Raw genomic sequence first — 18,654 nt, 5'->3', positions numbered from 1 at the left:
ATGCCTGTACAAGGGGGGTCTGCATCATGCTAATGCGGGAGGACACTGTAGGCGCCCTTGCTGAGGCTTCTGTATTTTCTGTGGTTATTTAAAGGTGGAGTCAGCAATTCTGGATAATGCTTGTTGACAAAATCAGTTTTTGTCAAAATCAGTGAATATCTCCTCAGGATCACCTACCTGTCCATACTGTGATTGCTGTGCACTGTCAAAATACTGGTGTTAATACAGTACCTAGCCTCTGTAAACTGGTACGTAAACAAAGCCTATGTAAAAAAGAAAAGGGGGGCCCACCGTAGCTAGCAACATGCCTATTAACAGTGCCTTGCGCACACATAGTACAGACAGGTAGCAGATCATGAGGAGATCTTCACTGACAAAAATTGATTTTGACAACAAGCATTCTCCAAAATCCACTCCACCTCTAAGAGTGTGGGTGTGTCTGCGGAGTAGTCAGGAAGACAGCTATCTCAAATAACTTTTTGTTGTCTACACACACACATTACAAGTGGATTACATGCACACGTAGCGAGAGACAGACACCTAGAAAACACACACATCCTCTCACACTCACATACAGTACATGCAACACGCACACAGTGTCTTTCTGTGCGTCAAACAAGACAAACTACCACCCACTGTAGTCATGACAGGCGCTAAAAGAGAACCCAGCAGAGAAATGACTTTGCTTAACTAGTTTCCAGTACGCTACTGTAAAACAGCCTACTTTTGTACCATAGAAGACACCAGCGCAGCATTCCCCTCTCCTTGGTCAGAGCCCCCAGTGTCTTATTAGAGCTTCCAGAGAGCCAGCTAGCTCGTGCATCTGTCCCCCGCGTCTTAATTCCTATGTCCAGCTTCCTGTCTTCACTTTTCTCCACCCGCGTCCAGGGCTCTCTGGTTACGGGGTGAGGTTTTTTGGAGGAGTCCCATGTTCCTGTGTGGCATTGCTTGAGGCTGCCGGTGGCGGGGCGGGACAGGGGCAGAGCTGGCTTTGCGAGCGCTGTGGCCGGGCACCACGCCAGGCTCTGCCCTACCCGCCCTCTCTAAGCCAGCTGGGCGCGCTCACTGCCTTTTAACCCTTCCAGACCTGCTGTCCACCATCAAAGCAAAGTCTATCTATCTAATCTAGAACATTTGTCTGACTATTTCTACAATGTTGGCAAACTAGCTCGCATGGCCTGTCTATGTTATAGTTAATGAGCACACTTTTGACCCAGAGCATATTCGGCAATTTTCAAGCAGGCTTTGGGGTCACTACTCACAATCAAAGAGCAGTGGCTTCTTTGTTGACTCATCATTTTGACATTTGTGGCGGTCACACAAACAGAGGTCCATCGTTGACGAAGCAAAGAAGCCATTGTCTCCTCTGACAGATGCCCTTCTTTTTTTATACCAGGAGGCATTTCACCAATAAGACACGATGTGTTTCTTTTTCTCTAACTCTCACTGTCAACTGTGCTCATTAATCATTAAAGATATGGGTTTACACAACAAAAGTAACATAATACTTATGCATAAAACAATCCCTGAATATATGATTCTTTCTCATTGTAGGGCTGCAACTAATAATTAAGTTCATATGAATCTGGCATGTATTTGTTGGGCATTAAAACATCTCACGTTACATCAAAAAGCATAAAGGTAGGGTTGCTTGTGGCGCAGTGGTCAGAGCGTCGCCCCCCCAAGCACAGGCCCCGCAGCAGACCAGGGTTCGAATCCCGCCCGGGTCAGTTCTCTGCTTGTCTTCCCCTCTTTGCCCCACTTCAACTCTGTCTCTCCAAAAAACCTATCTAAGAAAAGCAAAAATGCTCAAAAGAAAATTCTTAAAAAAAAAGCATAAAGGTCTCATAACTGAGACCTTTATGCTCACTTTATTATCAAAAAGCAGTGCAGGACCATAAATCTTCCCAAGGTGTGCCTCTGCTGCTGCACGCTGCATTGTACTTTACCACAGACTACTTGCTTTGTTTAGGCTGTCATGTCAAACTTAAATAGGTTATTGTGCAAGTGGCAGCCAGGCTATTGTGTGTTAGCAGCTCCTGTCTGTTGAAGCAGCAGCGGGGTCTGGAGGGAAGCCAGTGTGGTGATGGCTGCAATGGATTCATATGGACAAGTGGCTCTCCCGGTCGCCACAGGAACCCGTGTCTGACTCACCTACAGTGACAACAAAGAGCTGCTATGTGCATGTGTAAATGTGGCTCCAACCTTTGCTTACTGTGCCTCATGGTCTCTCTCTCTCTCTCTCTCTCTCTCTCTCTCTCTCTCTCTCTCTCTGTCTTGTTTCACAGTGAACACCGATACTGAAACAGCAGTGGTGAATGTTACATACGCAACCAAGGAGGAAGCTAAAGTGTAAGCAGCACAAATAATGACTGATGTAGCCAAGCACCAAGAGTGAGGCGTGTGATAACTTGCCTTTTCTACCTAAGGGTGTTCACATAGTTGTCTGTTTACTTTGGGTGTATAGCTGTACGATTAGAAAGCATAAGGGTTCAGAGCTGGACCAAAACAGAAACTGGAATTTCCTCATCCTCCAACAATGGTGACACCTGAGGAGCAGAAAAGTCACTATCAAAGGGTGTTAGGCAGTGAAGGGTTAAAAAGAAAAAAATTCTTTCTCTGTGATCACAAAGTTTCAATGCCAATTTAACAGATCACGCAACATAGCTGTTTTTAGCTGCATTCTTAATGATTTTGTCCTAGGGTGAGTCAATAATGATTTAATCTGCTCCACCGGAGTTTATCATATGAGCCATGACCGAATGAATGTTCCAAACTTTGTTGTGTTGTCTTATGATGCAAACTGAAAATGATTTTACTGAGAGCAAATAAATTACGAGATTGGATTTTACAGCCATACTCATAACTTACCTGCTCTCAGTAAAATCATTTTCAGAAAGCAGGGTACATGAGGTAGCATCATGGACACACGTAGTAGAAGTAGAAGCGATTGTTTTAGCGGCATCAGTTTCTCTTTTTAAATCTTTAAATCGTTGCTATTTTAATTATCTCCTCGTCTTCACAATTAGAATTGATTATATCAACAATAAGCCTCTTAATTTTATTACTGTTGCCTCACACTGCCTCTCCCTGCTCCTCTCCCCACCCCCCAGAGCCATTGAGAAGTTAACAGGACAGCAGTTCGACGACTACTCTTTCAAGGTGTCATATATTGTGGACATGGATGCTGCTCCGCCCGACCAGGGTCCCCGCACGCGACGCGGGGGCCGGTCGTCCCGGGACATGGGCCCCTCTCAGCCCGGGCCCTCAGGAGACTATGGACCTCCACGCCATAGGCAACAGGACTTCCCCCTGCGCATGCTTGTGCCTACTCAGTTTGTGGGAGCCATCATCGGCAAGGAGGGCCTCACCATCAAGAATGTCACCAAACAAACACAGTCCAAGTGAGTTAACAAAATTTAAAAATAATGTATCAGTGTGATTCAATGTGAGTCAGTGATTCTGGAGAATGCTTGTTGTCAAAATCACTTTTTTGTCAAAATCAGTGAATATCCCCTCACGATCCGCTACCTGTCCGTAGCCTACTGTGTATGCGCTGGGAAAAAAATTGTCAATTCACAGCTTAGTGAAAACATTAAATATCACCAGCTGTATGTGTTCGAGGGAGAGGGGGTTTACTACAAAAACTGTGTTTTCGTACTAAACGGGCATGTTGCTAGCTACGGTAGGCTGGTTTACATACCAGTTACAGAGCCTAGGCTGTGTATTAACACCAGATTTTTCAGAGAACACACAGTATGGACAGGTTGCGGATGATGAGGAGATATTCTCTGGTATTGACAAAAAAATTGATTTTGACAACAAGCGTTCTTACGAATCGCTACTCCACCTTTAACAGTCAATGCAAGTGGATTTGAATTTATTCTCTGGCTTCTGTCTCTATTCCTTTATACGGTTGAGTTCATTGTCTTCCTGTTTGTCTATGCCTCTCTCAGGGTGGACATCCATCGGAAGGAAAATGCTGGTGCGGCAGAAAAGCCCATCACCATCCACTCAACTCCCGAAGGCTGCTCCTCCGCCTGTCGCATGATCCTGGACATCATGCAGAAGGAGGCCAATGAGACCAAGACGTGAGTTACAATACATACTACACACTTGATCATTCATACAAACCTTCGCGTAAAACACACTCTGATGGGCCTACGCAAAGCCTTCATATACTCACTCAGGGAGATTAGCCATAATGTCTTCAGAGCTGTAATCTTATCCTTTTAACCAGCCTGCTCACCTTCTAATCTCATAGTGCGGGGACGTAGACCACTAACACAGTAAACATAGTGCACACTCACGTAGGCTAAACACGTGACCTTGGCTTAGCATTTAAGAAGCAAGGGCAACTTGGTGTCTTAATTGGTCTTGACACTTTTAACGATAACCGCACCTTTCAAACTCTTTGAGATATCCGCTGGATCTGAGCACCAACATCCTCCTTCTACACATTCAACACTTACTGTATGTCTGGCTATGTTTATTTTGAAAAGTGTTGCTTGCCGAGGGAGCTGCACTCTTTATGGGCTCCATCCTACTTTCTGGAAAATACATTTGCTTCCATTTGAAAGTGTTTTCACGGACATAATGCTCAAATTAGTTTTGTTTTGGCTTTTTTATTTTGTCGGTTATTTCGTGTGCCCAGTGTGTGTTGTATCAGTGTGGTCTTCCCATTAAACCTGAGAATAGATTAGGCTGTTGGTTGGTTCAAGATTAAAGGCTGCTGCTTGGCATGTATGCAAAACTATGAGTAAATAGAATTTTTTAATGAGTTAGCTTTACAAGTGCTGGTAGGTGGATTTTGTGACCTATGGTTTAGCAAATCTGCTGCTGGATGTGGCTTAGTAGAGATAGAAGAGAGTTGTATTTGATTTTCTCATCTGGCTCCAAACAATATGCATATTCCCCAAAATGTCAGGCTATTCATTAAAGTCTGTCAATGAAACAAATAGATTAAAGAAAAAGAAAATCCCTAATCCTTCTCTCAAATTCACAATGACGTCCACACCTATGCTGCGTTTAGACCAAATGACCACACCCTGGCCCGCCCATGTGCCACACCTGCAGGGAAGAAACATGTCTCCTCATTCGCCCCCACACACCCAGTGAAACCCCAACCGACAACACTGTCATCTCGCCTTGCTCACCCCCACAGCTCAACCCAAACTCATTTGACATTAAAGCATAGGCCAACACCTACTAACCCCCTCCCCTCCCCTCCACACAAACGCACCACAAAATCTGTGGCCGAGTTCAAAAGGAAACCTCCTGCAGCTGTTTATACCCTCCACCCACCAAACCACACCCTTAATTCACACTTGCAACTCACAATTTTCCCACATAGAAGACATATCAATAATATCAAAGTAATGCTCCTCCTTTTCCCAATATCGTGTCCCCATCTACTCACAGACATACAGTATATTTTCGTTTTTTTGTCTTAAAAAGGTAATTTGGTATCAATTAAAGGCACATAATAGGGACGTTATATATGCAGTCAATGATTTCCAGAGTTATGTCTTTGACAGAGGGGGGCTCTATTAATCTCAATTCAGTATTTATGTATCATTATTATTATTGAATTGAAGTTTTAGTTATTGTGTTGTACAAACAATATAACAATACCCAGTCAACTGAGCAACATTTCCCAATCAAAATCTCAGGCCATCATTGTCCACAAACTAAGTTCAACCAGCAAATAAAAACATTTACTGGATAATATTGTTGAAGTCGGAATAAATATAAGTGAAATAGTTAACCTTGCGTACTCTTTCAGTTTCTATGAAAGACTTAATCACCAAACTGAAATGGTCATTTCAGTTTTTGCCCCTGATTCTGCCAGGGTTAGGTGGAGCAATTTCATGCAAAATTATTTGGCGAAACTAATTTTTGTTACCATACTGTATATGGCATGAATGGGAAAATATTATCAGAAACGTTTTTCTTCCTTAATGTTAAATTGCATGCATTCCTGTAGAATAATTTTACACTTTTGCATCGCATCTTCAGTTCAGCAGCTTTGTGCTGACTATAACATGTTTTACTACTTTAGCGGTTAATCAAAATGGATTAATTGGAAGTGTAAAAACTGCACACTTTCACAATTTTATCTAGAGTTATGGCCAAATTACGTGGTTCTTTCCTGGTGAAATATTAGGAATTTAGGGGGAATCCAGGACTCCATAGTGTATTTTATTTTGCTGATGAAAGAAACTGACCAGGAAACACAACTTTTGAGTGCAGGAGGACAAGACCTCTGATGATCTTCCTGTGAAAATCTGTGTAAAGTTTCAATAAAAAAAAGTCTGCACACACTGTCTTAACATTGCGCCATGTGCTTACACCAGCACTTCCAACTGGGCAGCTGTCCACATTCCTGTCCATCCCTATCGAACCATAACATTCCTCACACCACATCAGTGACATTCGGCGGAACTCATATTCTCACCTAACCTAAGCGCTTGTGTGTGTGTATATGTGTGTTTGTGTAGGACGGAGGAGATCCCTCTGAAAATCCTTGCCCACAACAGCCTGGTGGGCCGGCTGATTGGGAAGGAGGGCCGCAACCTGAAGAAGATCGAGGAGGACACAGGGACCAAGATTACTATCTCCTCGTAAGTCGCCTCTCCCGCTGCTTCCTCTTTCGCACACACACGCATGCATGCACGCACACACACACACACACACACACACACACACACACACACACACACACACACACACACACACACACACACACAAAACCACTCTAAACTTCGACTTGGGGTCTTGTATGATTGCGGCACTTGGCAGCAATTAAAAATTGGCTGCCAATTAGACATTTGTAATCCAGATGCACAAATAACAGGCGGCGATTTGGACTTCTCGGTGCCACACCTTTCTCCACCTCATTAGCCTCTCCGCATGTGGTTTCACTTAAATCTGAGAGAACAAATGAGAAGAGTTGATTACAGCTCTACCACTCCAGAACATGATATTAGAGAAGGGGTGGTGGTTACACCCCATTTAACAGGCCACGCTCACCAGCCTCTGCTTATTTGGGGCTAATGAATTGCTCTGTCTCTGTGAGCACTGAGGACATAATGAGCCTTAAGAGAGAGAGAGAGATGGAGAGGAAGGAGAAAGAAGAGAGAGAAGGTCCGTTTGAGAGGCAAACAGTACATTCAATATGGATGGCTTTGTGAAATACCTACCAGAAAATAGAGAATAGCTGCTGCTTAAAGGTGGAGTCAGCGATTCTGGAGAATGCTTGTTGTCAAAATCACTTTTTGTCAAAATCAGTGAATATCTCCTTATGATCTGTTGCCTGTCTGTACTGTGTGTGAGCTGAAAATAAATCTGCTACCAATACACAGCCTAGGCTCTGTAAACTGGGATGTAAATCGAGGGGGTGTACACAAAGGGTGCCCACCTTAGATAGCAACATGTCTGTTTAAAGGGGCTTGGGTGTGCATTAACACTGGATTTTTTTCAGCATGCACACAGTGCGGACAGGTAGCCGATCTTGAGGAGATATTCACTGATTTTGATAAAAAGTGATTTTGTCAACAAGCGTACTCCAGAATCAACGACTCCACCTTTAAGATTTGTTAAGATTTCCAGTCGCTTTGCCAAAAACATGTGTGAGAACCACTTGAGTGCAAAAGAGTTTTTCGCTTAAACTTTGTTTGACCTGACTGAGGTTAATTGTGGTTTAATATCAGACAGATTGAGTTGTAATTCTGTGGTTGCACAAAGCGATAACATCAAGCTCTTGCTGCAGGGTTTCTACTCTAATGTTTTACATAGCAGTTGTGCTCTTAATAGAGATGGATGAATCCATATCCAAATCCAAATCCATTTAATCTTTATAAAGTGCCGCTGACGCTGATATTGACACCTTGACCTTGTGAGGTACAAACAAGTTCTTTAAAGGGGCACTCCACCGATTTTATATACAAAAATTTGTTTATCATCGTGAGATGTGCTCAGCCTGCGAACAGATTTGTGCGTTGTATAAAAGCTTCTGATTCAATGGAGGAGCTTTGTCAGTACTGAGAAGAAAATGACCATGAGGATGTCATCAGGTTTATTTTAGTTTGAGCTGAGAGACAACATGTTCATTGCAATGATGTATGTGTTTCCAGTCATTTAATTTCATACCAGATTCATGGACATTAGGAGTTTCTGACTTGTGAATAGCATTTATGTCAACATCCAAGTCATTAAATATGACTGGGAAAGTCACGTTTTTCTGAATGCTCTGATTTATCCAACTTCATTACATGGAAGTGTCTGATAATCACAAACAATGACGTTGTACTGTACGTCAGCCACAGTCCATCGTTCTATGTAATTCAGCTCACATTTAATAATGCACTGTATATGTTGTCAGATGAAACGAATGCCTAGAAAGTCGTTAACATGGGAATCTTTCCCCTTTTTATGGAAATGCAACACCGACTCGCTTTTCACCTGAGCAAATAGCATTGATGTTGATGACACAGCCTTCAATAACACTTAAGTCGGATAAACACAAAGACAGGAAATGCAATTAAATTCAGCTCAGTCACATCCACCTTCTGAGAAAATGTGTGAGCGGAATATGAGTGCGCCTGTTCTCTGTATTTGTAATTGCTTTCGATATACTTAACACTATTTGCGTGCCTTTGTGTTGTGATCTCTCTCACAGGTTACATGACTTAAACATTTACAACCATGAGAGGACCATCACGGTGAAGGGTGACATGGAGGCTTGTTGCAAAGCCGAGGCAGAGATCATGAAGAAACTGAGGGAAGCCTACGAGAATGACCTTGCTGCTATAAACGTAAGTCGAGCTTCAAGGTTGCCATCTGCAGGCCTCTCGAACATTCCTCCCCTTGTGTGTGTGCGAGTGTGTGGTTATGATCTCAGGTTGACTCACATGGACAGACAGGTGAACAACGGAGAGGAGTGATGACATACATCAGGATAGCATTGCCTGCCCATTCAATCCCTGTTACCAACAGCATTAGTAATGCCCCTGGTCGCCGTCTGCTGGGTAAATGGATAACAGTAAACCATCGGTGAACAGCTCATCACGGAGTCTTGCGTTTGAACACAGCGTAACTGATTGCATTGTATTCTTGTGCTTGTGTGTGACTCACGCTCAGTTCCCCGCTGCGCGTGTCTGTGTTTCTGCTGTAACACACTGCGATTCCCAGCATCCATTTGATATCTGTAGCCCTTCTCCCTATCTCCCAGCTCCTCTTTCACACTGCCCCCACGCCCCTCGTGACATCACCAGCGCTGCAGCCGGAGAGGTCAACCTCTGAGGGAGAGAGAGAGGGAGAGTTAGAGAGAGGGAGAGAGAGAGAGAGAGAGAAATGGCAGGGATATTGCATTGCAGATACTGAAGATGAATGGTCATAAAATGTGGTTGTATTCACTGTGCGGTTGACGATTGCTTGTGTTGTGTAGAGACTCAATGGTGCACGAGCTGACAGTTTTTTCTGTCCTCGTTTCGACTGTCCAAATATTTGCTCCGAAATAATCTTCAAGAAGTGTCACCCATCATGCGGTTAAATAGCGCTGGCTGGTGAGAGCAGTCCCAGCACCTGTTGGGCTGAGCGCCGACTCTACAGCGAGCGGTGAGGGCCACCTAGCGTGACACCTTGGACATTACACACAAAGCTTTCTGGGAACAAGGAAGTGAAAGAAGACCGCGTGTCTCCCAGCCATGTCACCAGAACAGCTGACTTGACTTTGAGGGAGGAAATAGTTTTGTCATGCCACTGCAACAGCAAATTGTCCTGTAAAATAAACCCAGATAAACTCCAAAACATCCTCTTTTCAATTGTGACATTGCATTTTTCAGACAGTCAAGTGTTTAAAAAAATATATATATCTTTATTTTACCAAAAAAGTTGAAGAACTTTTTTGAAGGAACACTTAATCTTTTCATTTTATTGAAAGAAAACCAAATTCACCAAGGGTATTCACTGGACACAGATGAAATAAACATAAGATTTTCTTGCAATGGAGTTAGTGACTGTAAAAGGAACAGATCACACAAGAAAAGTCTTTAATCAACTATTATTATCAACTCTAATGCGGATTCACATGTCTCAGCTCCACTTTGGATTTTGCGGGACATATTCAACTTTCTTATATATATATATATATATATATATATATATATATATATATATATATATATAGCAACAAAAAATGTCTGTAAGTCATATGTCTAAATTAATCAAAGCCCAATATGTGTGTTATTTCAAATAACTTTGGAGATAACTGGAGTTTATTAAATATTAGAAAACAGGTGGTAAAACCTTCACTTTCTCAAAAGGAGTTATTTGCCTTTGCATTTTTTTGTATCAAAGCCTAATATCTCATTATTGGGGGACGAAAAATCTGAGATAAAAATGTATGTTAACTGATTTGGTGCTTTTAAAAGAAAAATCGAGATATTTTGAGTGAACATTGGTAAAAATAAAAAAAAAATAAAACACAAAAATAATGTATCGCTTTGTTTCTCGTAGTATTCAACGCGTGACTGCCTCTCTTCTTTTGCACAGCAACAGACCAACCTCCCAGGCTTGAACCTGAATGCCTTGGGCATCTTCTCCTCTGGTCTGCCGATGATGCCCCCTTCTGCTGGACCACGCGGTGCAATGCCCAATGTGGCACCAGCAGGATACAACCCATTCTTAGTGAGTAGTACGCCTTTTATTTTTATTTCATTATAGTCACTGAGTGGATGCTATCTAGATACTGTTCCAAATCGTTTAGACTTGACGGAGCAATTAGTTTCAAACACATGTTAAACCAGGTTCAATAAAAACAATACTGCGTTAACTTGACTCAGGTATTCCTGTGTGATGTTGTTCGTCCTATAAAACAACCAAATTTCCCCCATCTTCTCCAGGGATGAGTCAGTTTGTCTGTAAAACAAAGTATGCACTCATAGTCTGACGAGGTGGAGCCAAAATGGTGTGAGCAAGTGTGCGAGAATGTATCTGCGTGCCTCATAGTAAAGACACTTGGTGGGTGTGTGATTCACTGGGAGTTTATGCGCAAAAAATTCCCCCGTGTAACCCGTGTAAGTGCATGTGTCTATGAGTGTGTTTGTGTGCCATCTGATCGGTCTGCTTGTCATCTCACTTTTCAGAGTCACTCTTCACATCTCAGTGGCCTGTACGGGGTTCCTCCAGCAAGTGCCATCAGCCACCAGCACTCAGTATGTTTCCCTTTAATCTGATCACCAATGTTGCCTTGGTGATCAGAGACTCATCCACTTATTTCTTGTATTTTTTTTGTGATGCTGCCCAATTGTTATTTAAACAGTTGAGGGCATTTAAAGCCCATGCGCGGTGAGGAAAGTGGCTCTTTGCAAGTGACTTATAGTATGCACGGAAGGAATGGACTGCCACAGTGTGACGAAAAGAGGAAGTTACCAAGACTAATCAAGTCACCCAGTCACCAGAAAGCCATGCATATTTTCTAGAAGGGGACTTTTTTAGCCCAGAGTTGTTCTGTGGCTTGTAAAAAAAAATCACTTTGTAAACCTCAAGCGCACGAGTGTTACCATGCTAAGAAAAACAAAAACATGAGGCAACCATGGACTTTAATAGGAAATATTCCGTTCAGACGCAGCAAGAAAAAAAGTATGTTTACCAAGAGAGAAAACCCTCGAAGGGAGCTCAATTTAATTGTCGTTTCCGACTGCTCCTACACTTTCTGATGATTTTAACAGATAACTTTGTGACTATTGTAAAAGAGTTTTAGATGTTTTTTCTCTGTCACCGTCAGCAGACACCGTATATTAAAAGTGTGGTGAATTATATCTTTTTTTTTTCAGCAACAGTCTCAAGAACAGGAGGTTGTCTACCTCTTTATTCCAACTCAGGCAGTCGGGGCCCTGATCGGCAAGAAGGGCCAGCACATCAAACAACTTGCCCACTTCGCTGGAGCTTCCATCAAGGTGGGTGTTTTAGCATCCACAGAGTGTTTGTGTGTGTGTGTGTGTGTGGGTGGGGGGGGTGGGGGTTGTTGTAGGGCCCAACAAGAGTCAAGAAGCGCACCATTTTTAAAGCTTCACGCCAAGCATTAGCTGAGTCAGCAGCATTTCATAGACCACATCTAAGGATTTTTGCTATTTATGGTCCAACAGAAAAAAAATAAAAGGAGATGACTAGTGAGCTAAGAATTTTAGAAAGACCCGTCTAGAAAGGTGGGACAGATGGTCAACGAATTTATCATAACTTAATCCAAGTTGATTCATTCATTTGGAATCAGGAATTTGCAGACTTCTCTGATGAATCGGTGGTTAGTTACATGCACTGCATGGAAAAAAATCAGAAGCACCAGCCACAGCGTCTACGTACTTGTCTCAATTTAACCGAGTGTGTGTGTGTGTGTGTGTGTGTGTGTGTGTGTGTGTGTGTGTGTGTGTGTGTGTGTGTGTGTGTCAGATTGCCCCAGCTGAGAGCCCAGATGTTACTGAGAGGATGGTTATCATAACTGGAACCCCAGAAGCTCAGTTTAAGGTAAACAAAAAACACTATGAACGATTGTATGAATATGTATCAATCATAAATGATTCCATGCTTAAATTGTATCCAACCATGTTGAGGATAAAATTGCTGAACATTAATACATATAGGGGAGAGTGGGGTGAGTTGTGCCACTTTTTACTCAAAGTGACTTTAAAGTGAGGCCTTGACAATAATGTCTCCAACTAAAATATGTATGTATATTTCAGGACGTGGTGCATCCCTGGCAACAATAACTTTGGATCTGAAATAAACTGTTTAAGAAATATAGCTTTCGGAAAAAAAAGTTGTCTTGTGGCACAACTTGCCCCCGGTGAGGGGTAAGTTGTGACTTTGGAGAGAATACCATGGGGTAAATTGTGCCATTGATATATATCTCATAAACTGTAATGTATGACAAATCCATTAGACAATTACTCATTTAAGATTTAAAGTAAATAAAGTAAATATTTTACAAAGATTGAAGGTCAATTTTCTTAAACAAGGCCTAGCAGATCTAGGTGGTTTTACCTGCAAAGCTCACAATGACAAAGTCACTACACTACTATCTATGTTTATATGTGGTTGTCTGGGCTTTATGTCTTATTTGATTTTTGTTATTGTTATTTTACCCTAATTTTTTACCTACTGAATGCACTATATATATAAAGTCACTATTTGATTTTTCCTGTGTTATAGTAAACTGCAGTGGATCGCCGTGTTCCCCCCATTTTCCCCAGTATCTCCTTGTCTCATACCCTCCTCTGTGTTCCAGGCCCAAGGTCGAATATTTGGGAAGCTGAAAGAAGAGAATTTCTTCTCAGCAAAGGAGGAGGTCAAACTAGAGACACACATCAAGGTTCCCTCAACTGCAGCTGGCAGGGTCATCGGTAAAGGCGGCAAGACGGTGAGTCCATGCTTTGCTTGAAAACAGAGTGAGGTCGGAAAGAAACAGTTACTAAGTCATTCAATAACCATTTAAATTATGTACTGCTCTTAGTCTGTCTTGAGTAAAAGTCAGTGATTTTACATTCACTAATTTACATATTTTGATCTTAATGTAACAGCAGCAGGTCGTCAGCAAAGAAAAGCTTTGCTGTTCAGCTTCTTCTTTTTTACATGTCAAGAAAAAAACTCAGAAACTTCATATTGAAAGAAACTACTATTCATGTAAATTGATTAAAAAAATGTACACAGTTATGTTATCAGTAAGGGTGCTCCACATTTATGATTAATGTGCGGCAAATATCCCCTGCTTTGTGCTTCAATTTACCTTAATCTAATACATTAACTATTAGTGAGTGATGGCAGTGTGTTTTATAAGTGAGGTTTGAGGTGGAATCCAAAACCAGATGATAATCTGTGGTGTCTTTTATTTTTTAATTTTTTTTTAATTTTAGGTAAACGAGCTGCAAAACCTTACGAGTGCTGAGGTCATTGTACCGCGGGACCAAACTCCAGACGAGAACGACGAGGTCTTTGTGAAAATCAGTGGGCATTTCTTTGCCAGCCAGGTACGCAAAACAGACTCCGTAATCTCAACACAGGCACTAGTTTGCATATGTTACATATGGTAACATATGGTTTTTTACATATGACAAAATTGCGGCTGCTCGTTTACGCAGTACTGACGGGCTAGGTGCAGAGATAGTTGTAAATACAAACAACTATGACAGTGGATAGATGTCAGCTGACAGCGGACACACCTCATATACAAGCCCAAACAGTGAAGACCATATCACACGTTCTTCATCAGAGTACGGAGTTTGTCTCAGTTTTCATGGAGTGGATCGGTTTACAAAGGTGCTACGGAATAATTCATAACAGCTACTGAGCATGCACGTCGGCGGACCCATCTACATGGCAACAGAAAAGTTGTTAAAGCCTACATGATGTGGTTGAAAGCTCCAGAAAAAGTTAGTAGGTCGACCTTGAGTTGGGATTGTTTGACAAAATTGTATTTTCTAAACAAGAAATTAATGCGGATACTTATTTCGTTGGTATTGGTATAAAAGTGTAAAATGTACAGAAGGTGATCTTGTTGTTGTTGATCTTTTTTAAAAATGTTGTATTGGTTTTGCAGCATATATCAATACAGTTGACAGACAGGAAAAACTGCAGGAACTGCAGGATAATTGCACGAAAAACATCAAGGATAACAAGTGAACTTAGAAAAACTGACATTTATCTGTATATTAAAACAAATTTTACATATTGGTCTTTTTTTCTTTTCTTTTTTTACACTGAAGTGGTCCTTTTTCTTTAAATGTTTATAATTTTCACACGTACACCTTTTCACCTATCAATTAAAGCATCTTCTGTATGCTTTGTCGGTCTCACCCCTCTCCCTCTCTCCCTCTGCCTCTCCCTCTCCCTCTCCCTCTCTCTCTCTCTCTCTCTCTCTCTCTCTCTCTCTCTCTCTCTCTCTCCGACAGACTGCACAGAGGAAGATCCGGGAGATCATTCAGCAGGTCAAACAGCAGGAACAGAAGCACCAGCAGGGCGGCGCTGTGTCACCGCACCACTCCAAGTGACCAGCGGGGTTGGCTCCAGCGGGCGCCGGCCAATGAATGTAGCCCTCCCGTACAGACAGAGACCTACCCAGACAAAGGCCAAGGCCAAGGGGGACATGCAGGGCAGACCAGCAGCACCGGGATCAAAACCAAAGAACTTCACTAGGGGGGAAAACAAGTGAGAGCCAAAGGCTGAGGGGCATTGTGTACACTGCCAGCCCTGTGAGAGCAGACAGAGTGGGAAAAACCATACTGATATAATATACTAAAAAGACCAAAAAAAAAAAGAAAATCTAAAAGAAAGGCGCAAATGGCAGAACAATTTGGGAACTGTTGTCTTCACAGTTAAAAAAAAGGAGGTTAACAGGAAATAGTATGTCGCCCTGCATAACGTTATCTCTTTAGTTGGACTAACATAGGCCTAACAAACGGATAAAGCAACTTTATTAACACAAGCGTATAGTGATTGATATTTTGAGATAGAATAAGAGCGAGGACAATGGACACCTTCTCTTACGAGACATTCAGATTGCAAGATTAAATATCCTTAGCAGTATTAATTCAGAGTAGAAACATATATTGATAACACACTGAGAGTATGCACTGTTATTTTTCTATCAAAATTACAGTTTTTTCTCACTTGGTGTAGTTTCTTTGCTTGTTCCAGAGATGGATTGAGCTGTGACGGCCGCATAAAGCGCTTTCCTTTGTTTGTTCACATTATAGGCCACTGAAATCAAAAAGAAAGAAAAAACCCTATAAGTTAATATGGTGAATGGTTCTGAGTCTTTGTAACAAGCCTGTGTGTGTGCCAACGCAAAAGATAACGTCCCTTTGATATGTCTCTCACCATTCACATCTGATGCTACACTCATTCGCTTTCTTTCTTTCCGTCTTTCTTTTCCGCTGTTTTCTGCTTCTCTTTCTCATCACACTCTCTCTCTCTCTCTCTTTTGGCATCATGTTTTTATTTTATTTAGTAGGATAAAAATATCTGTTTTCAAGAAACACTTATTTCTCTTTTTCGCAGTAGCCTTTTGATAACATTGAACTGACTGCCACTTTCGCTCGACGGGGGTCAAATGCAATAGAGGGGTTTTATTTTTACTAGCAAACTGGTATCTCTCTCCCATCCCATGCTGTGCAGTAGACTATTAGACTACACTACTGCGTTAAAATTTGTTGTGCTGATATTAAATCTAAAATAAATCTAAAGGCTCTTCCTTGATAATCAGTAAATGTTGACATCTTCCAAAAAAGAATAAGTAAATTGGTGCACCTTTGCTGGTTAACCAGCCGCCCCAGCGATTTGAATGTGCCCTGATATTCTGCCTTATGGAGACTTTACAAAGGCCTAAACAGAATGTGAGCTGGGAGGGGTCAGACTCGTGGTGCGTGAAGTGGCAGTGACCAAATGTTTTAGGGTTAGAAGTAGGGATGGGGGGGGGGGGGATGGTGGGTTTATGGGGAGGTACTGTATGACCTGTGGTACACAGACAACCGAAAAACATGACCACAGCCGCGTTTGGCTTTAACCCTCTCTTGTCAGGGAGCTTTTCTAAAACGGCATGACAGCTGTGAATGTACAATATGCAGCCTTTTTGGAAAAACATCAAACCCTGCCGTGTCCAGCAGGCCGGGCCAGAGGCACAGACACACAGATTGTCATTCCCATTATTGTTTTTTTTCTCCAATTTTTTAACTTTTACTTTGGCGTGCTGGCCGACTGCTGTGCGCTGGACACGCAGGTCCTGTTGTCCCCTTTGTGCTTTACTTTGGAGACAGTGGAAGCTTGTTGCCTTATTTTGTCACCTTTCACCCATCAGCTTCATCTTCCAGACGCAAGGTTATTGCCAATACGCACAGCTTCCTCCATGTGTGTGTGTGTGTGTATGTATGTGTGTGTGTGTGTGTGTGTGCGTGTGTATATATATATAAAAAGAGAGAGTAATATTTATGAATCTATTTTTTTCCTATTTTGTGATGAGAGCTATTGATAAGAAACAAAAAGAAAACAAAGTCCTTTTCTTTTTTTTTCCTCAGTGGGACACTGCCATATTATTTTGAAGGGAAGTGTTTATTTTCTTGAAAACTAGACTATGAATATCGATATAAATAAAAACCTGAAAAAATAAGAGAACAGTGAAGTGAACCACCGCGTTAACTTTGGTCAGGATGTGAACAGTGCGCATGTCAGTATTGTGATCTACCTCAGGCTTCAGGGTACCTCAGTCCAATCTTTCATTTCCCCTTTTTTCCACATTTTGTATGCCTTCTTAACCGATCATTTTAAAAAGAACAAGAGAAAATATCTTCAGTAAGCTCTCAACTCTTCAGGTCCAGCCGACTAGTGAAACTTTGTAAACCGTAATCAACTCTGTTGGACTGTCTGGACGCTATACAACCTCTTGATGATACACGTCAGAAAGGATTTTCAAGTCCCTTTTTTTTTTTTTTTGCTAGAAAGGAATGAAGAGCAGGATCTAAGGGGTACATGTCTGCTTGAAGTGGTCCTGAATGTGGATGTAGTGTACTGGTTTCACAGTCAAAGAAAGAACAACAACAAAAAAAGAAAAATCTGTTCAAAAAACTGAAACTTAACAACTGTACCTCCTGTTTTTTCCCCAACTGTACCTCCAGGTTTTTCTTAGACTTTTAAAAAAACAATGAAGTTAATTCACTTATAGGGAAATTTCAAACAAAGCAAACATTTCTTTTTCTTTTTAAATTTTTTATTAAACCCAAACCGATCTTTACCAGCTCTGTTCGATAACAAAATGCTCTGGGGTCGATTTAAAGAAAAACACAAAGCTGCAAAAATACACTGACAGGACTCTTGGACATGGTGTGAAAAGCCTAGACTTCTGTGTTGAGAATGTAGAACAACTCTAGCCGTTGTAATGTCACTGTGTACGACGAGATAACTGTATATCTGTAAACATGTACAATAGAGTTACACATTCATGCATCGTTCTCTGTCTCTCTATAACACTTAAACCTGTCTGCACCTGCAATGACGTCGAGAGATGTTGGGAGAAGCTGAGAGTGTCACAGCTTCCCTCAACACACCAAACAAACAAACAAACAGACCTCTAAATGGTTTACTCATTAATCGATTTTATTTAGATTTTATTTTTTTCGTGCTGTATATTTCAGAATTACCTCTCAGAATTTAAGGCTGACTTTAGTTTACTAAAACAAATTTATGGTAAAAAAAAAATTAAATACATTTTTTTATTAATGAATGATATAGTGAAAGTTAGTGTTTGTCTTATGGAATTATTTGAACTGTTTGGGAGCTTCTTTTTTTAAATGAACTTTTAGTGTGCAGACTTTTGTCATCAGATGAGTTGGATCATTTATTTTCTTTATTTTTTTCTGTCCCAGTGAACACACACACACACACAACAAAAACAAACAAAGAAATAAAACATAAAGGTCTATCAAACTCACACAATGCCTGAGGCTGATTTCAGCTATAGTCTCCCCACAGCCGGTACTGTACCTCATGCTGATGACGACAGCTCACCAGACCTGATTAAAATGTACCTTGACCATATACCCATACAAATGCAGTTCGGTGCTTCTACTGTGGCGCACGGCTCCTATTGTGGTCTTCTTTCACTGTAGT

General features: G+C 41.5%; 1 protein-coding gene across 1 annotated transcript in view; it reads left to right on the top strand.

The window, feature by feature from the left end:
- Positions 1–16,442, top strand: part of igf2bp2a (insulin-like growth factor 2 mRNA binding protein 2a) — a 46,248-nt gene extending 29,806 nt beyond the window's left edge. The window contains exons 5-16 of the mRNA XM_080038663.1: positions 2,289–2,352; positions 3,114–3,404; positions 3,957–4,091; positions 6,501–6,623; positions 8,681–8,816; positions 10,555–10,689; positions 11,148–11,216; positions 11,838–11,960; positions 12,451–12,525; positions 13,286–13,417; positions 13,911–14,024; positions 14,946–16,442. Of these exons, the coding sequence (XP_079894789.1) occupies positions 2,289–2,352; positions 3,114–3,404; positions 3,957–4,091; positions 6,501–6,623; positions 8,681–8,816; positions 10,555–10,689; positions 11,148–11,216; positions 11,838–11,960; positions 12,451–12,525; positions 13,286–13,417; positions 13,911–14,024; positions 14,946–15,044 (1,496 nt within the window). The 3' untranslated portion in view covers positions 15,045–16,442. The remainder of the gene's footprint in view (positions 1–2,288; positions 2,353–3,113; positions 3,405–3,956; positions 4,092–6,500; positions 6,624–8,680; positions 8,817–10,554; positions 10,690–11,147; positions 11,217–11,837; positions 11,961–12,450; positions 12,526–13,285; positions 13,418–13,910; positions 14,025–14,945) is intronic.
- The last annotated feature ends 2,212 nt before the right edge of the window (positions 16,443–18,654 follow it).

Source organism: Ammodytes marinus (assembly GCF_949987685.1).
Source record: "Ammodytes marinus genome assembly, chromosome: 12".
NCBI classification, from domain to species: Eukaryota; Metazoa; Chordata; class Actinopteri; order Uranoscopiformes; family Ammodytidae; genus Ammodytes; species Ammodytes marinus.
This window is presented reverse-complemented; position numbering and strand designations above follow the sequence as displayed.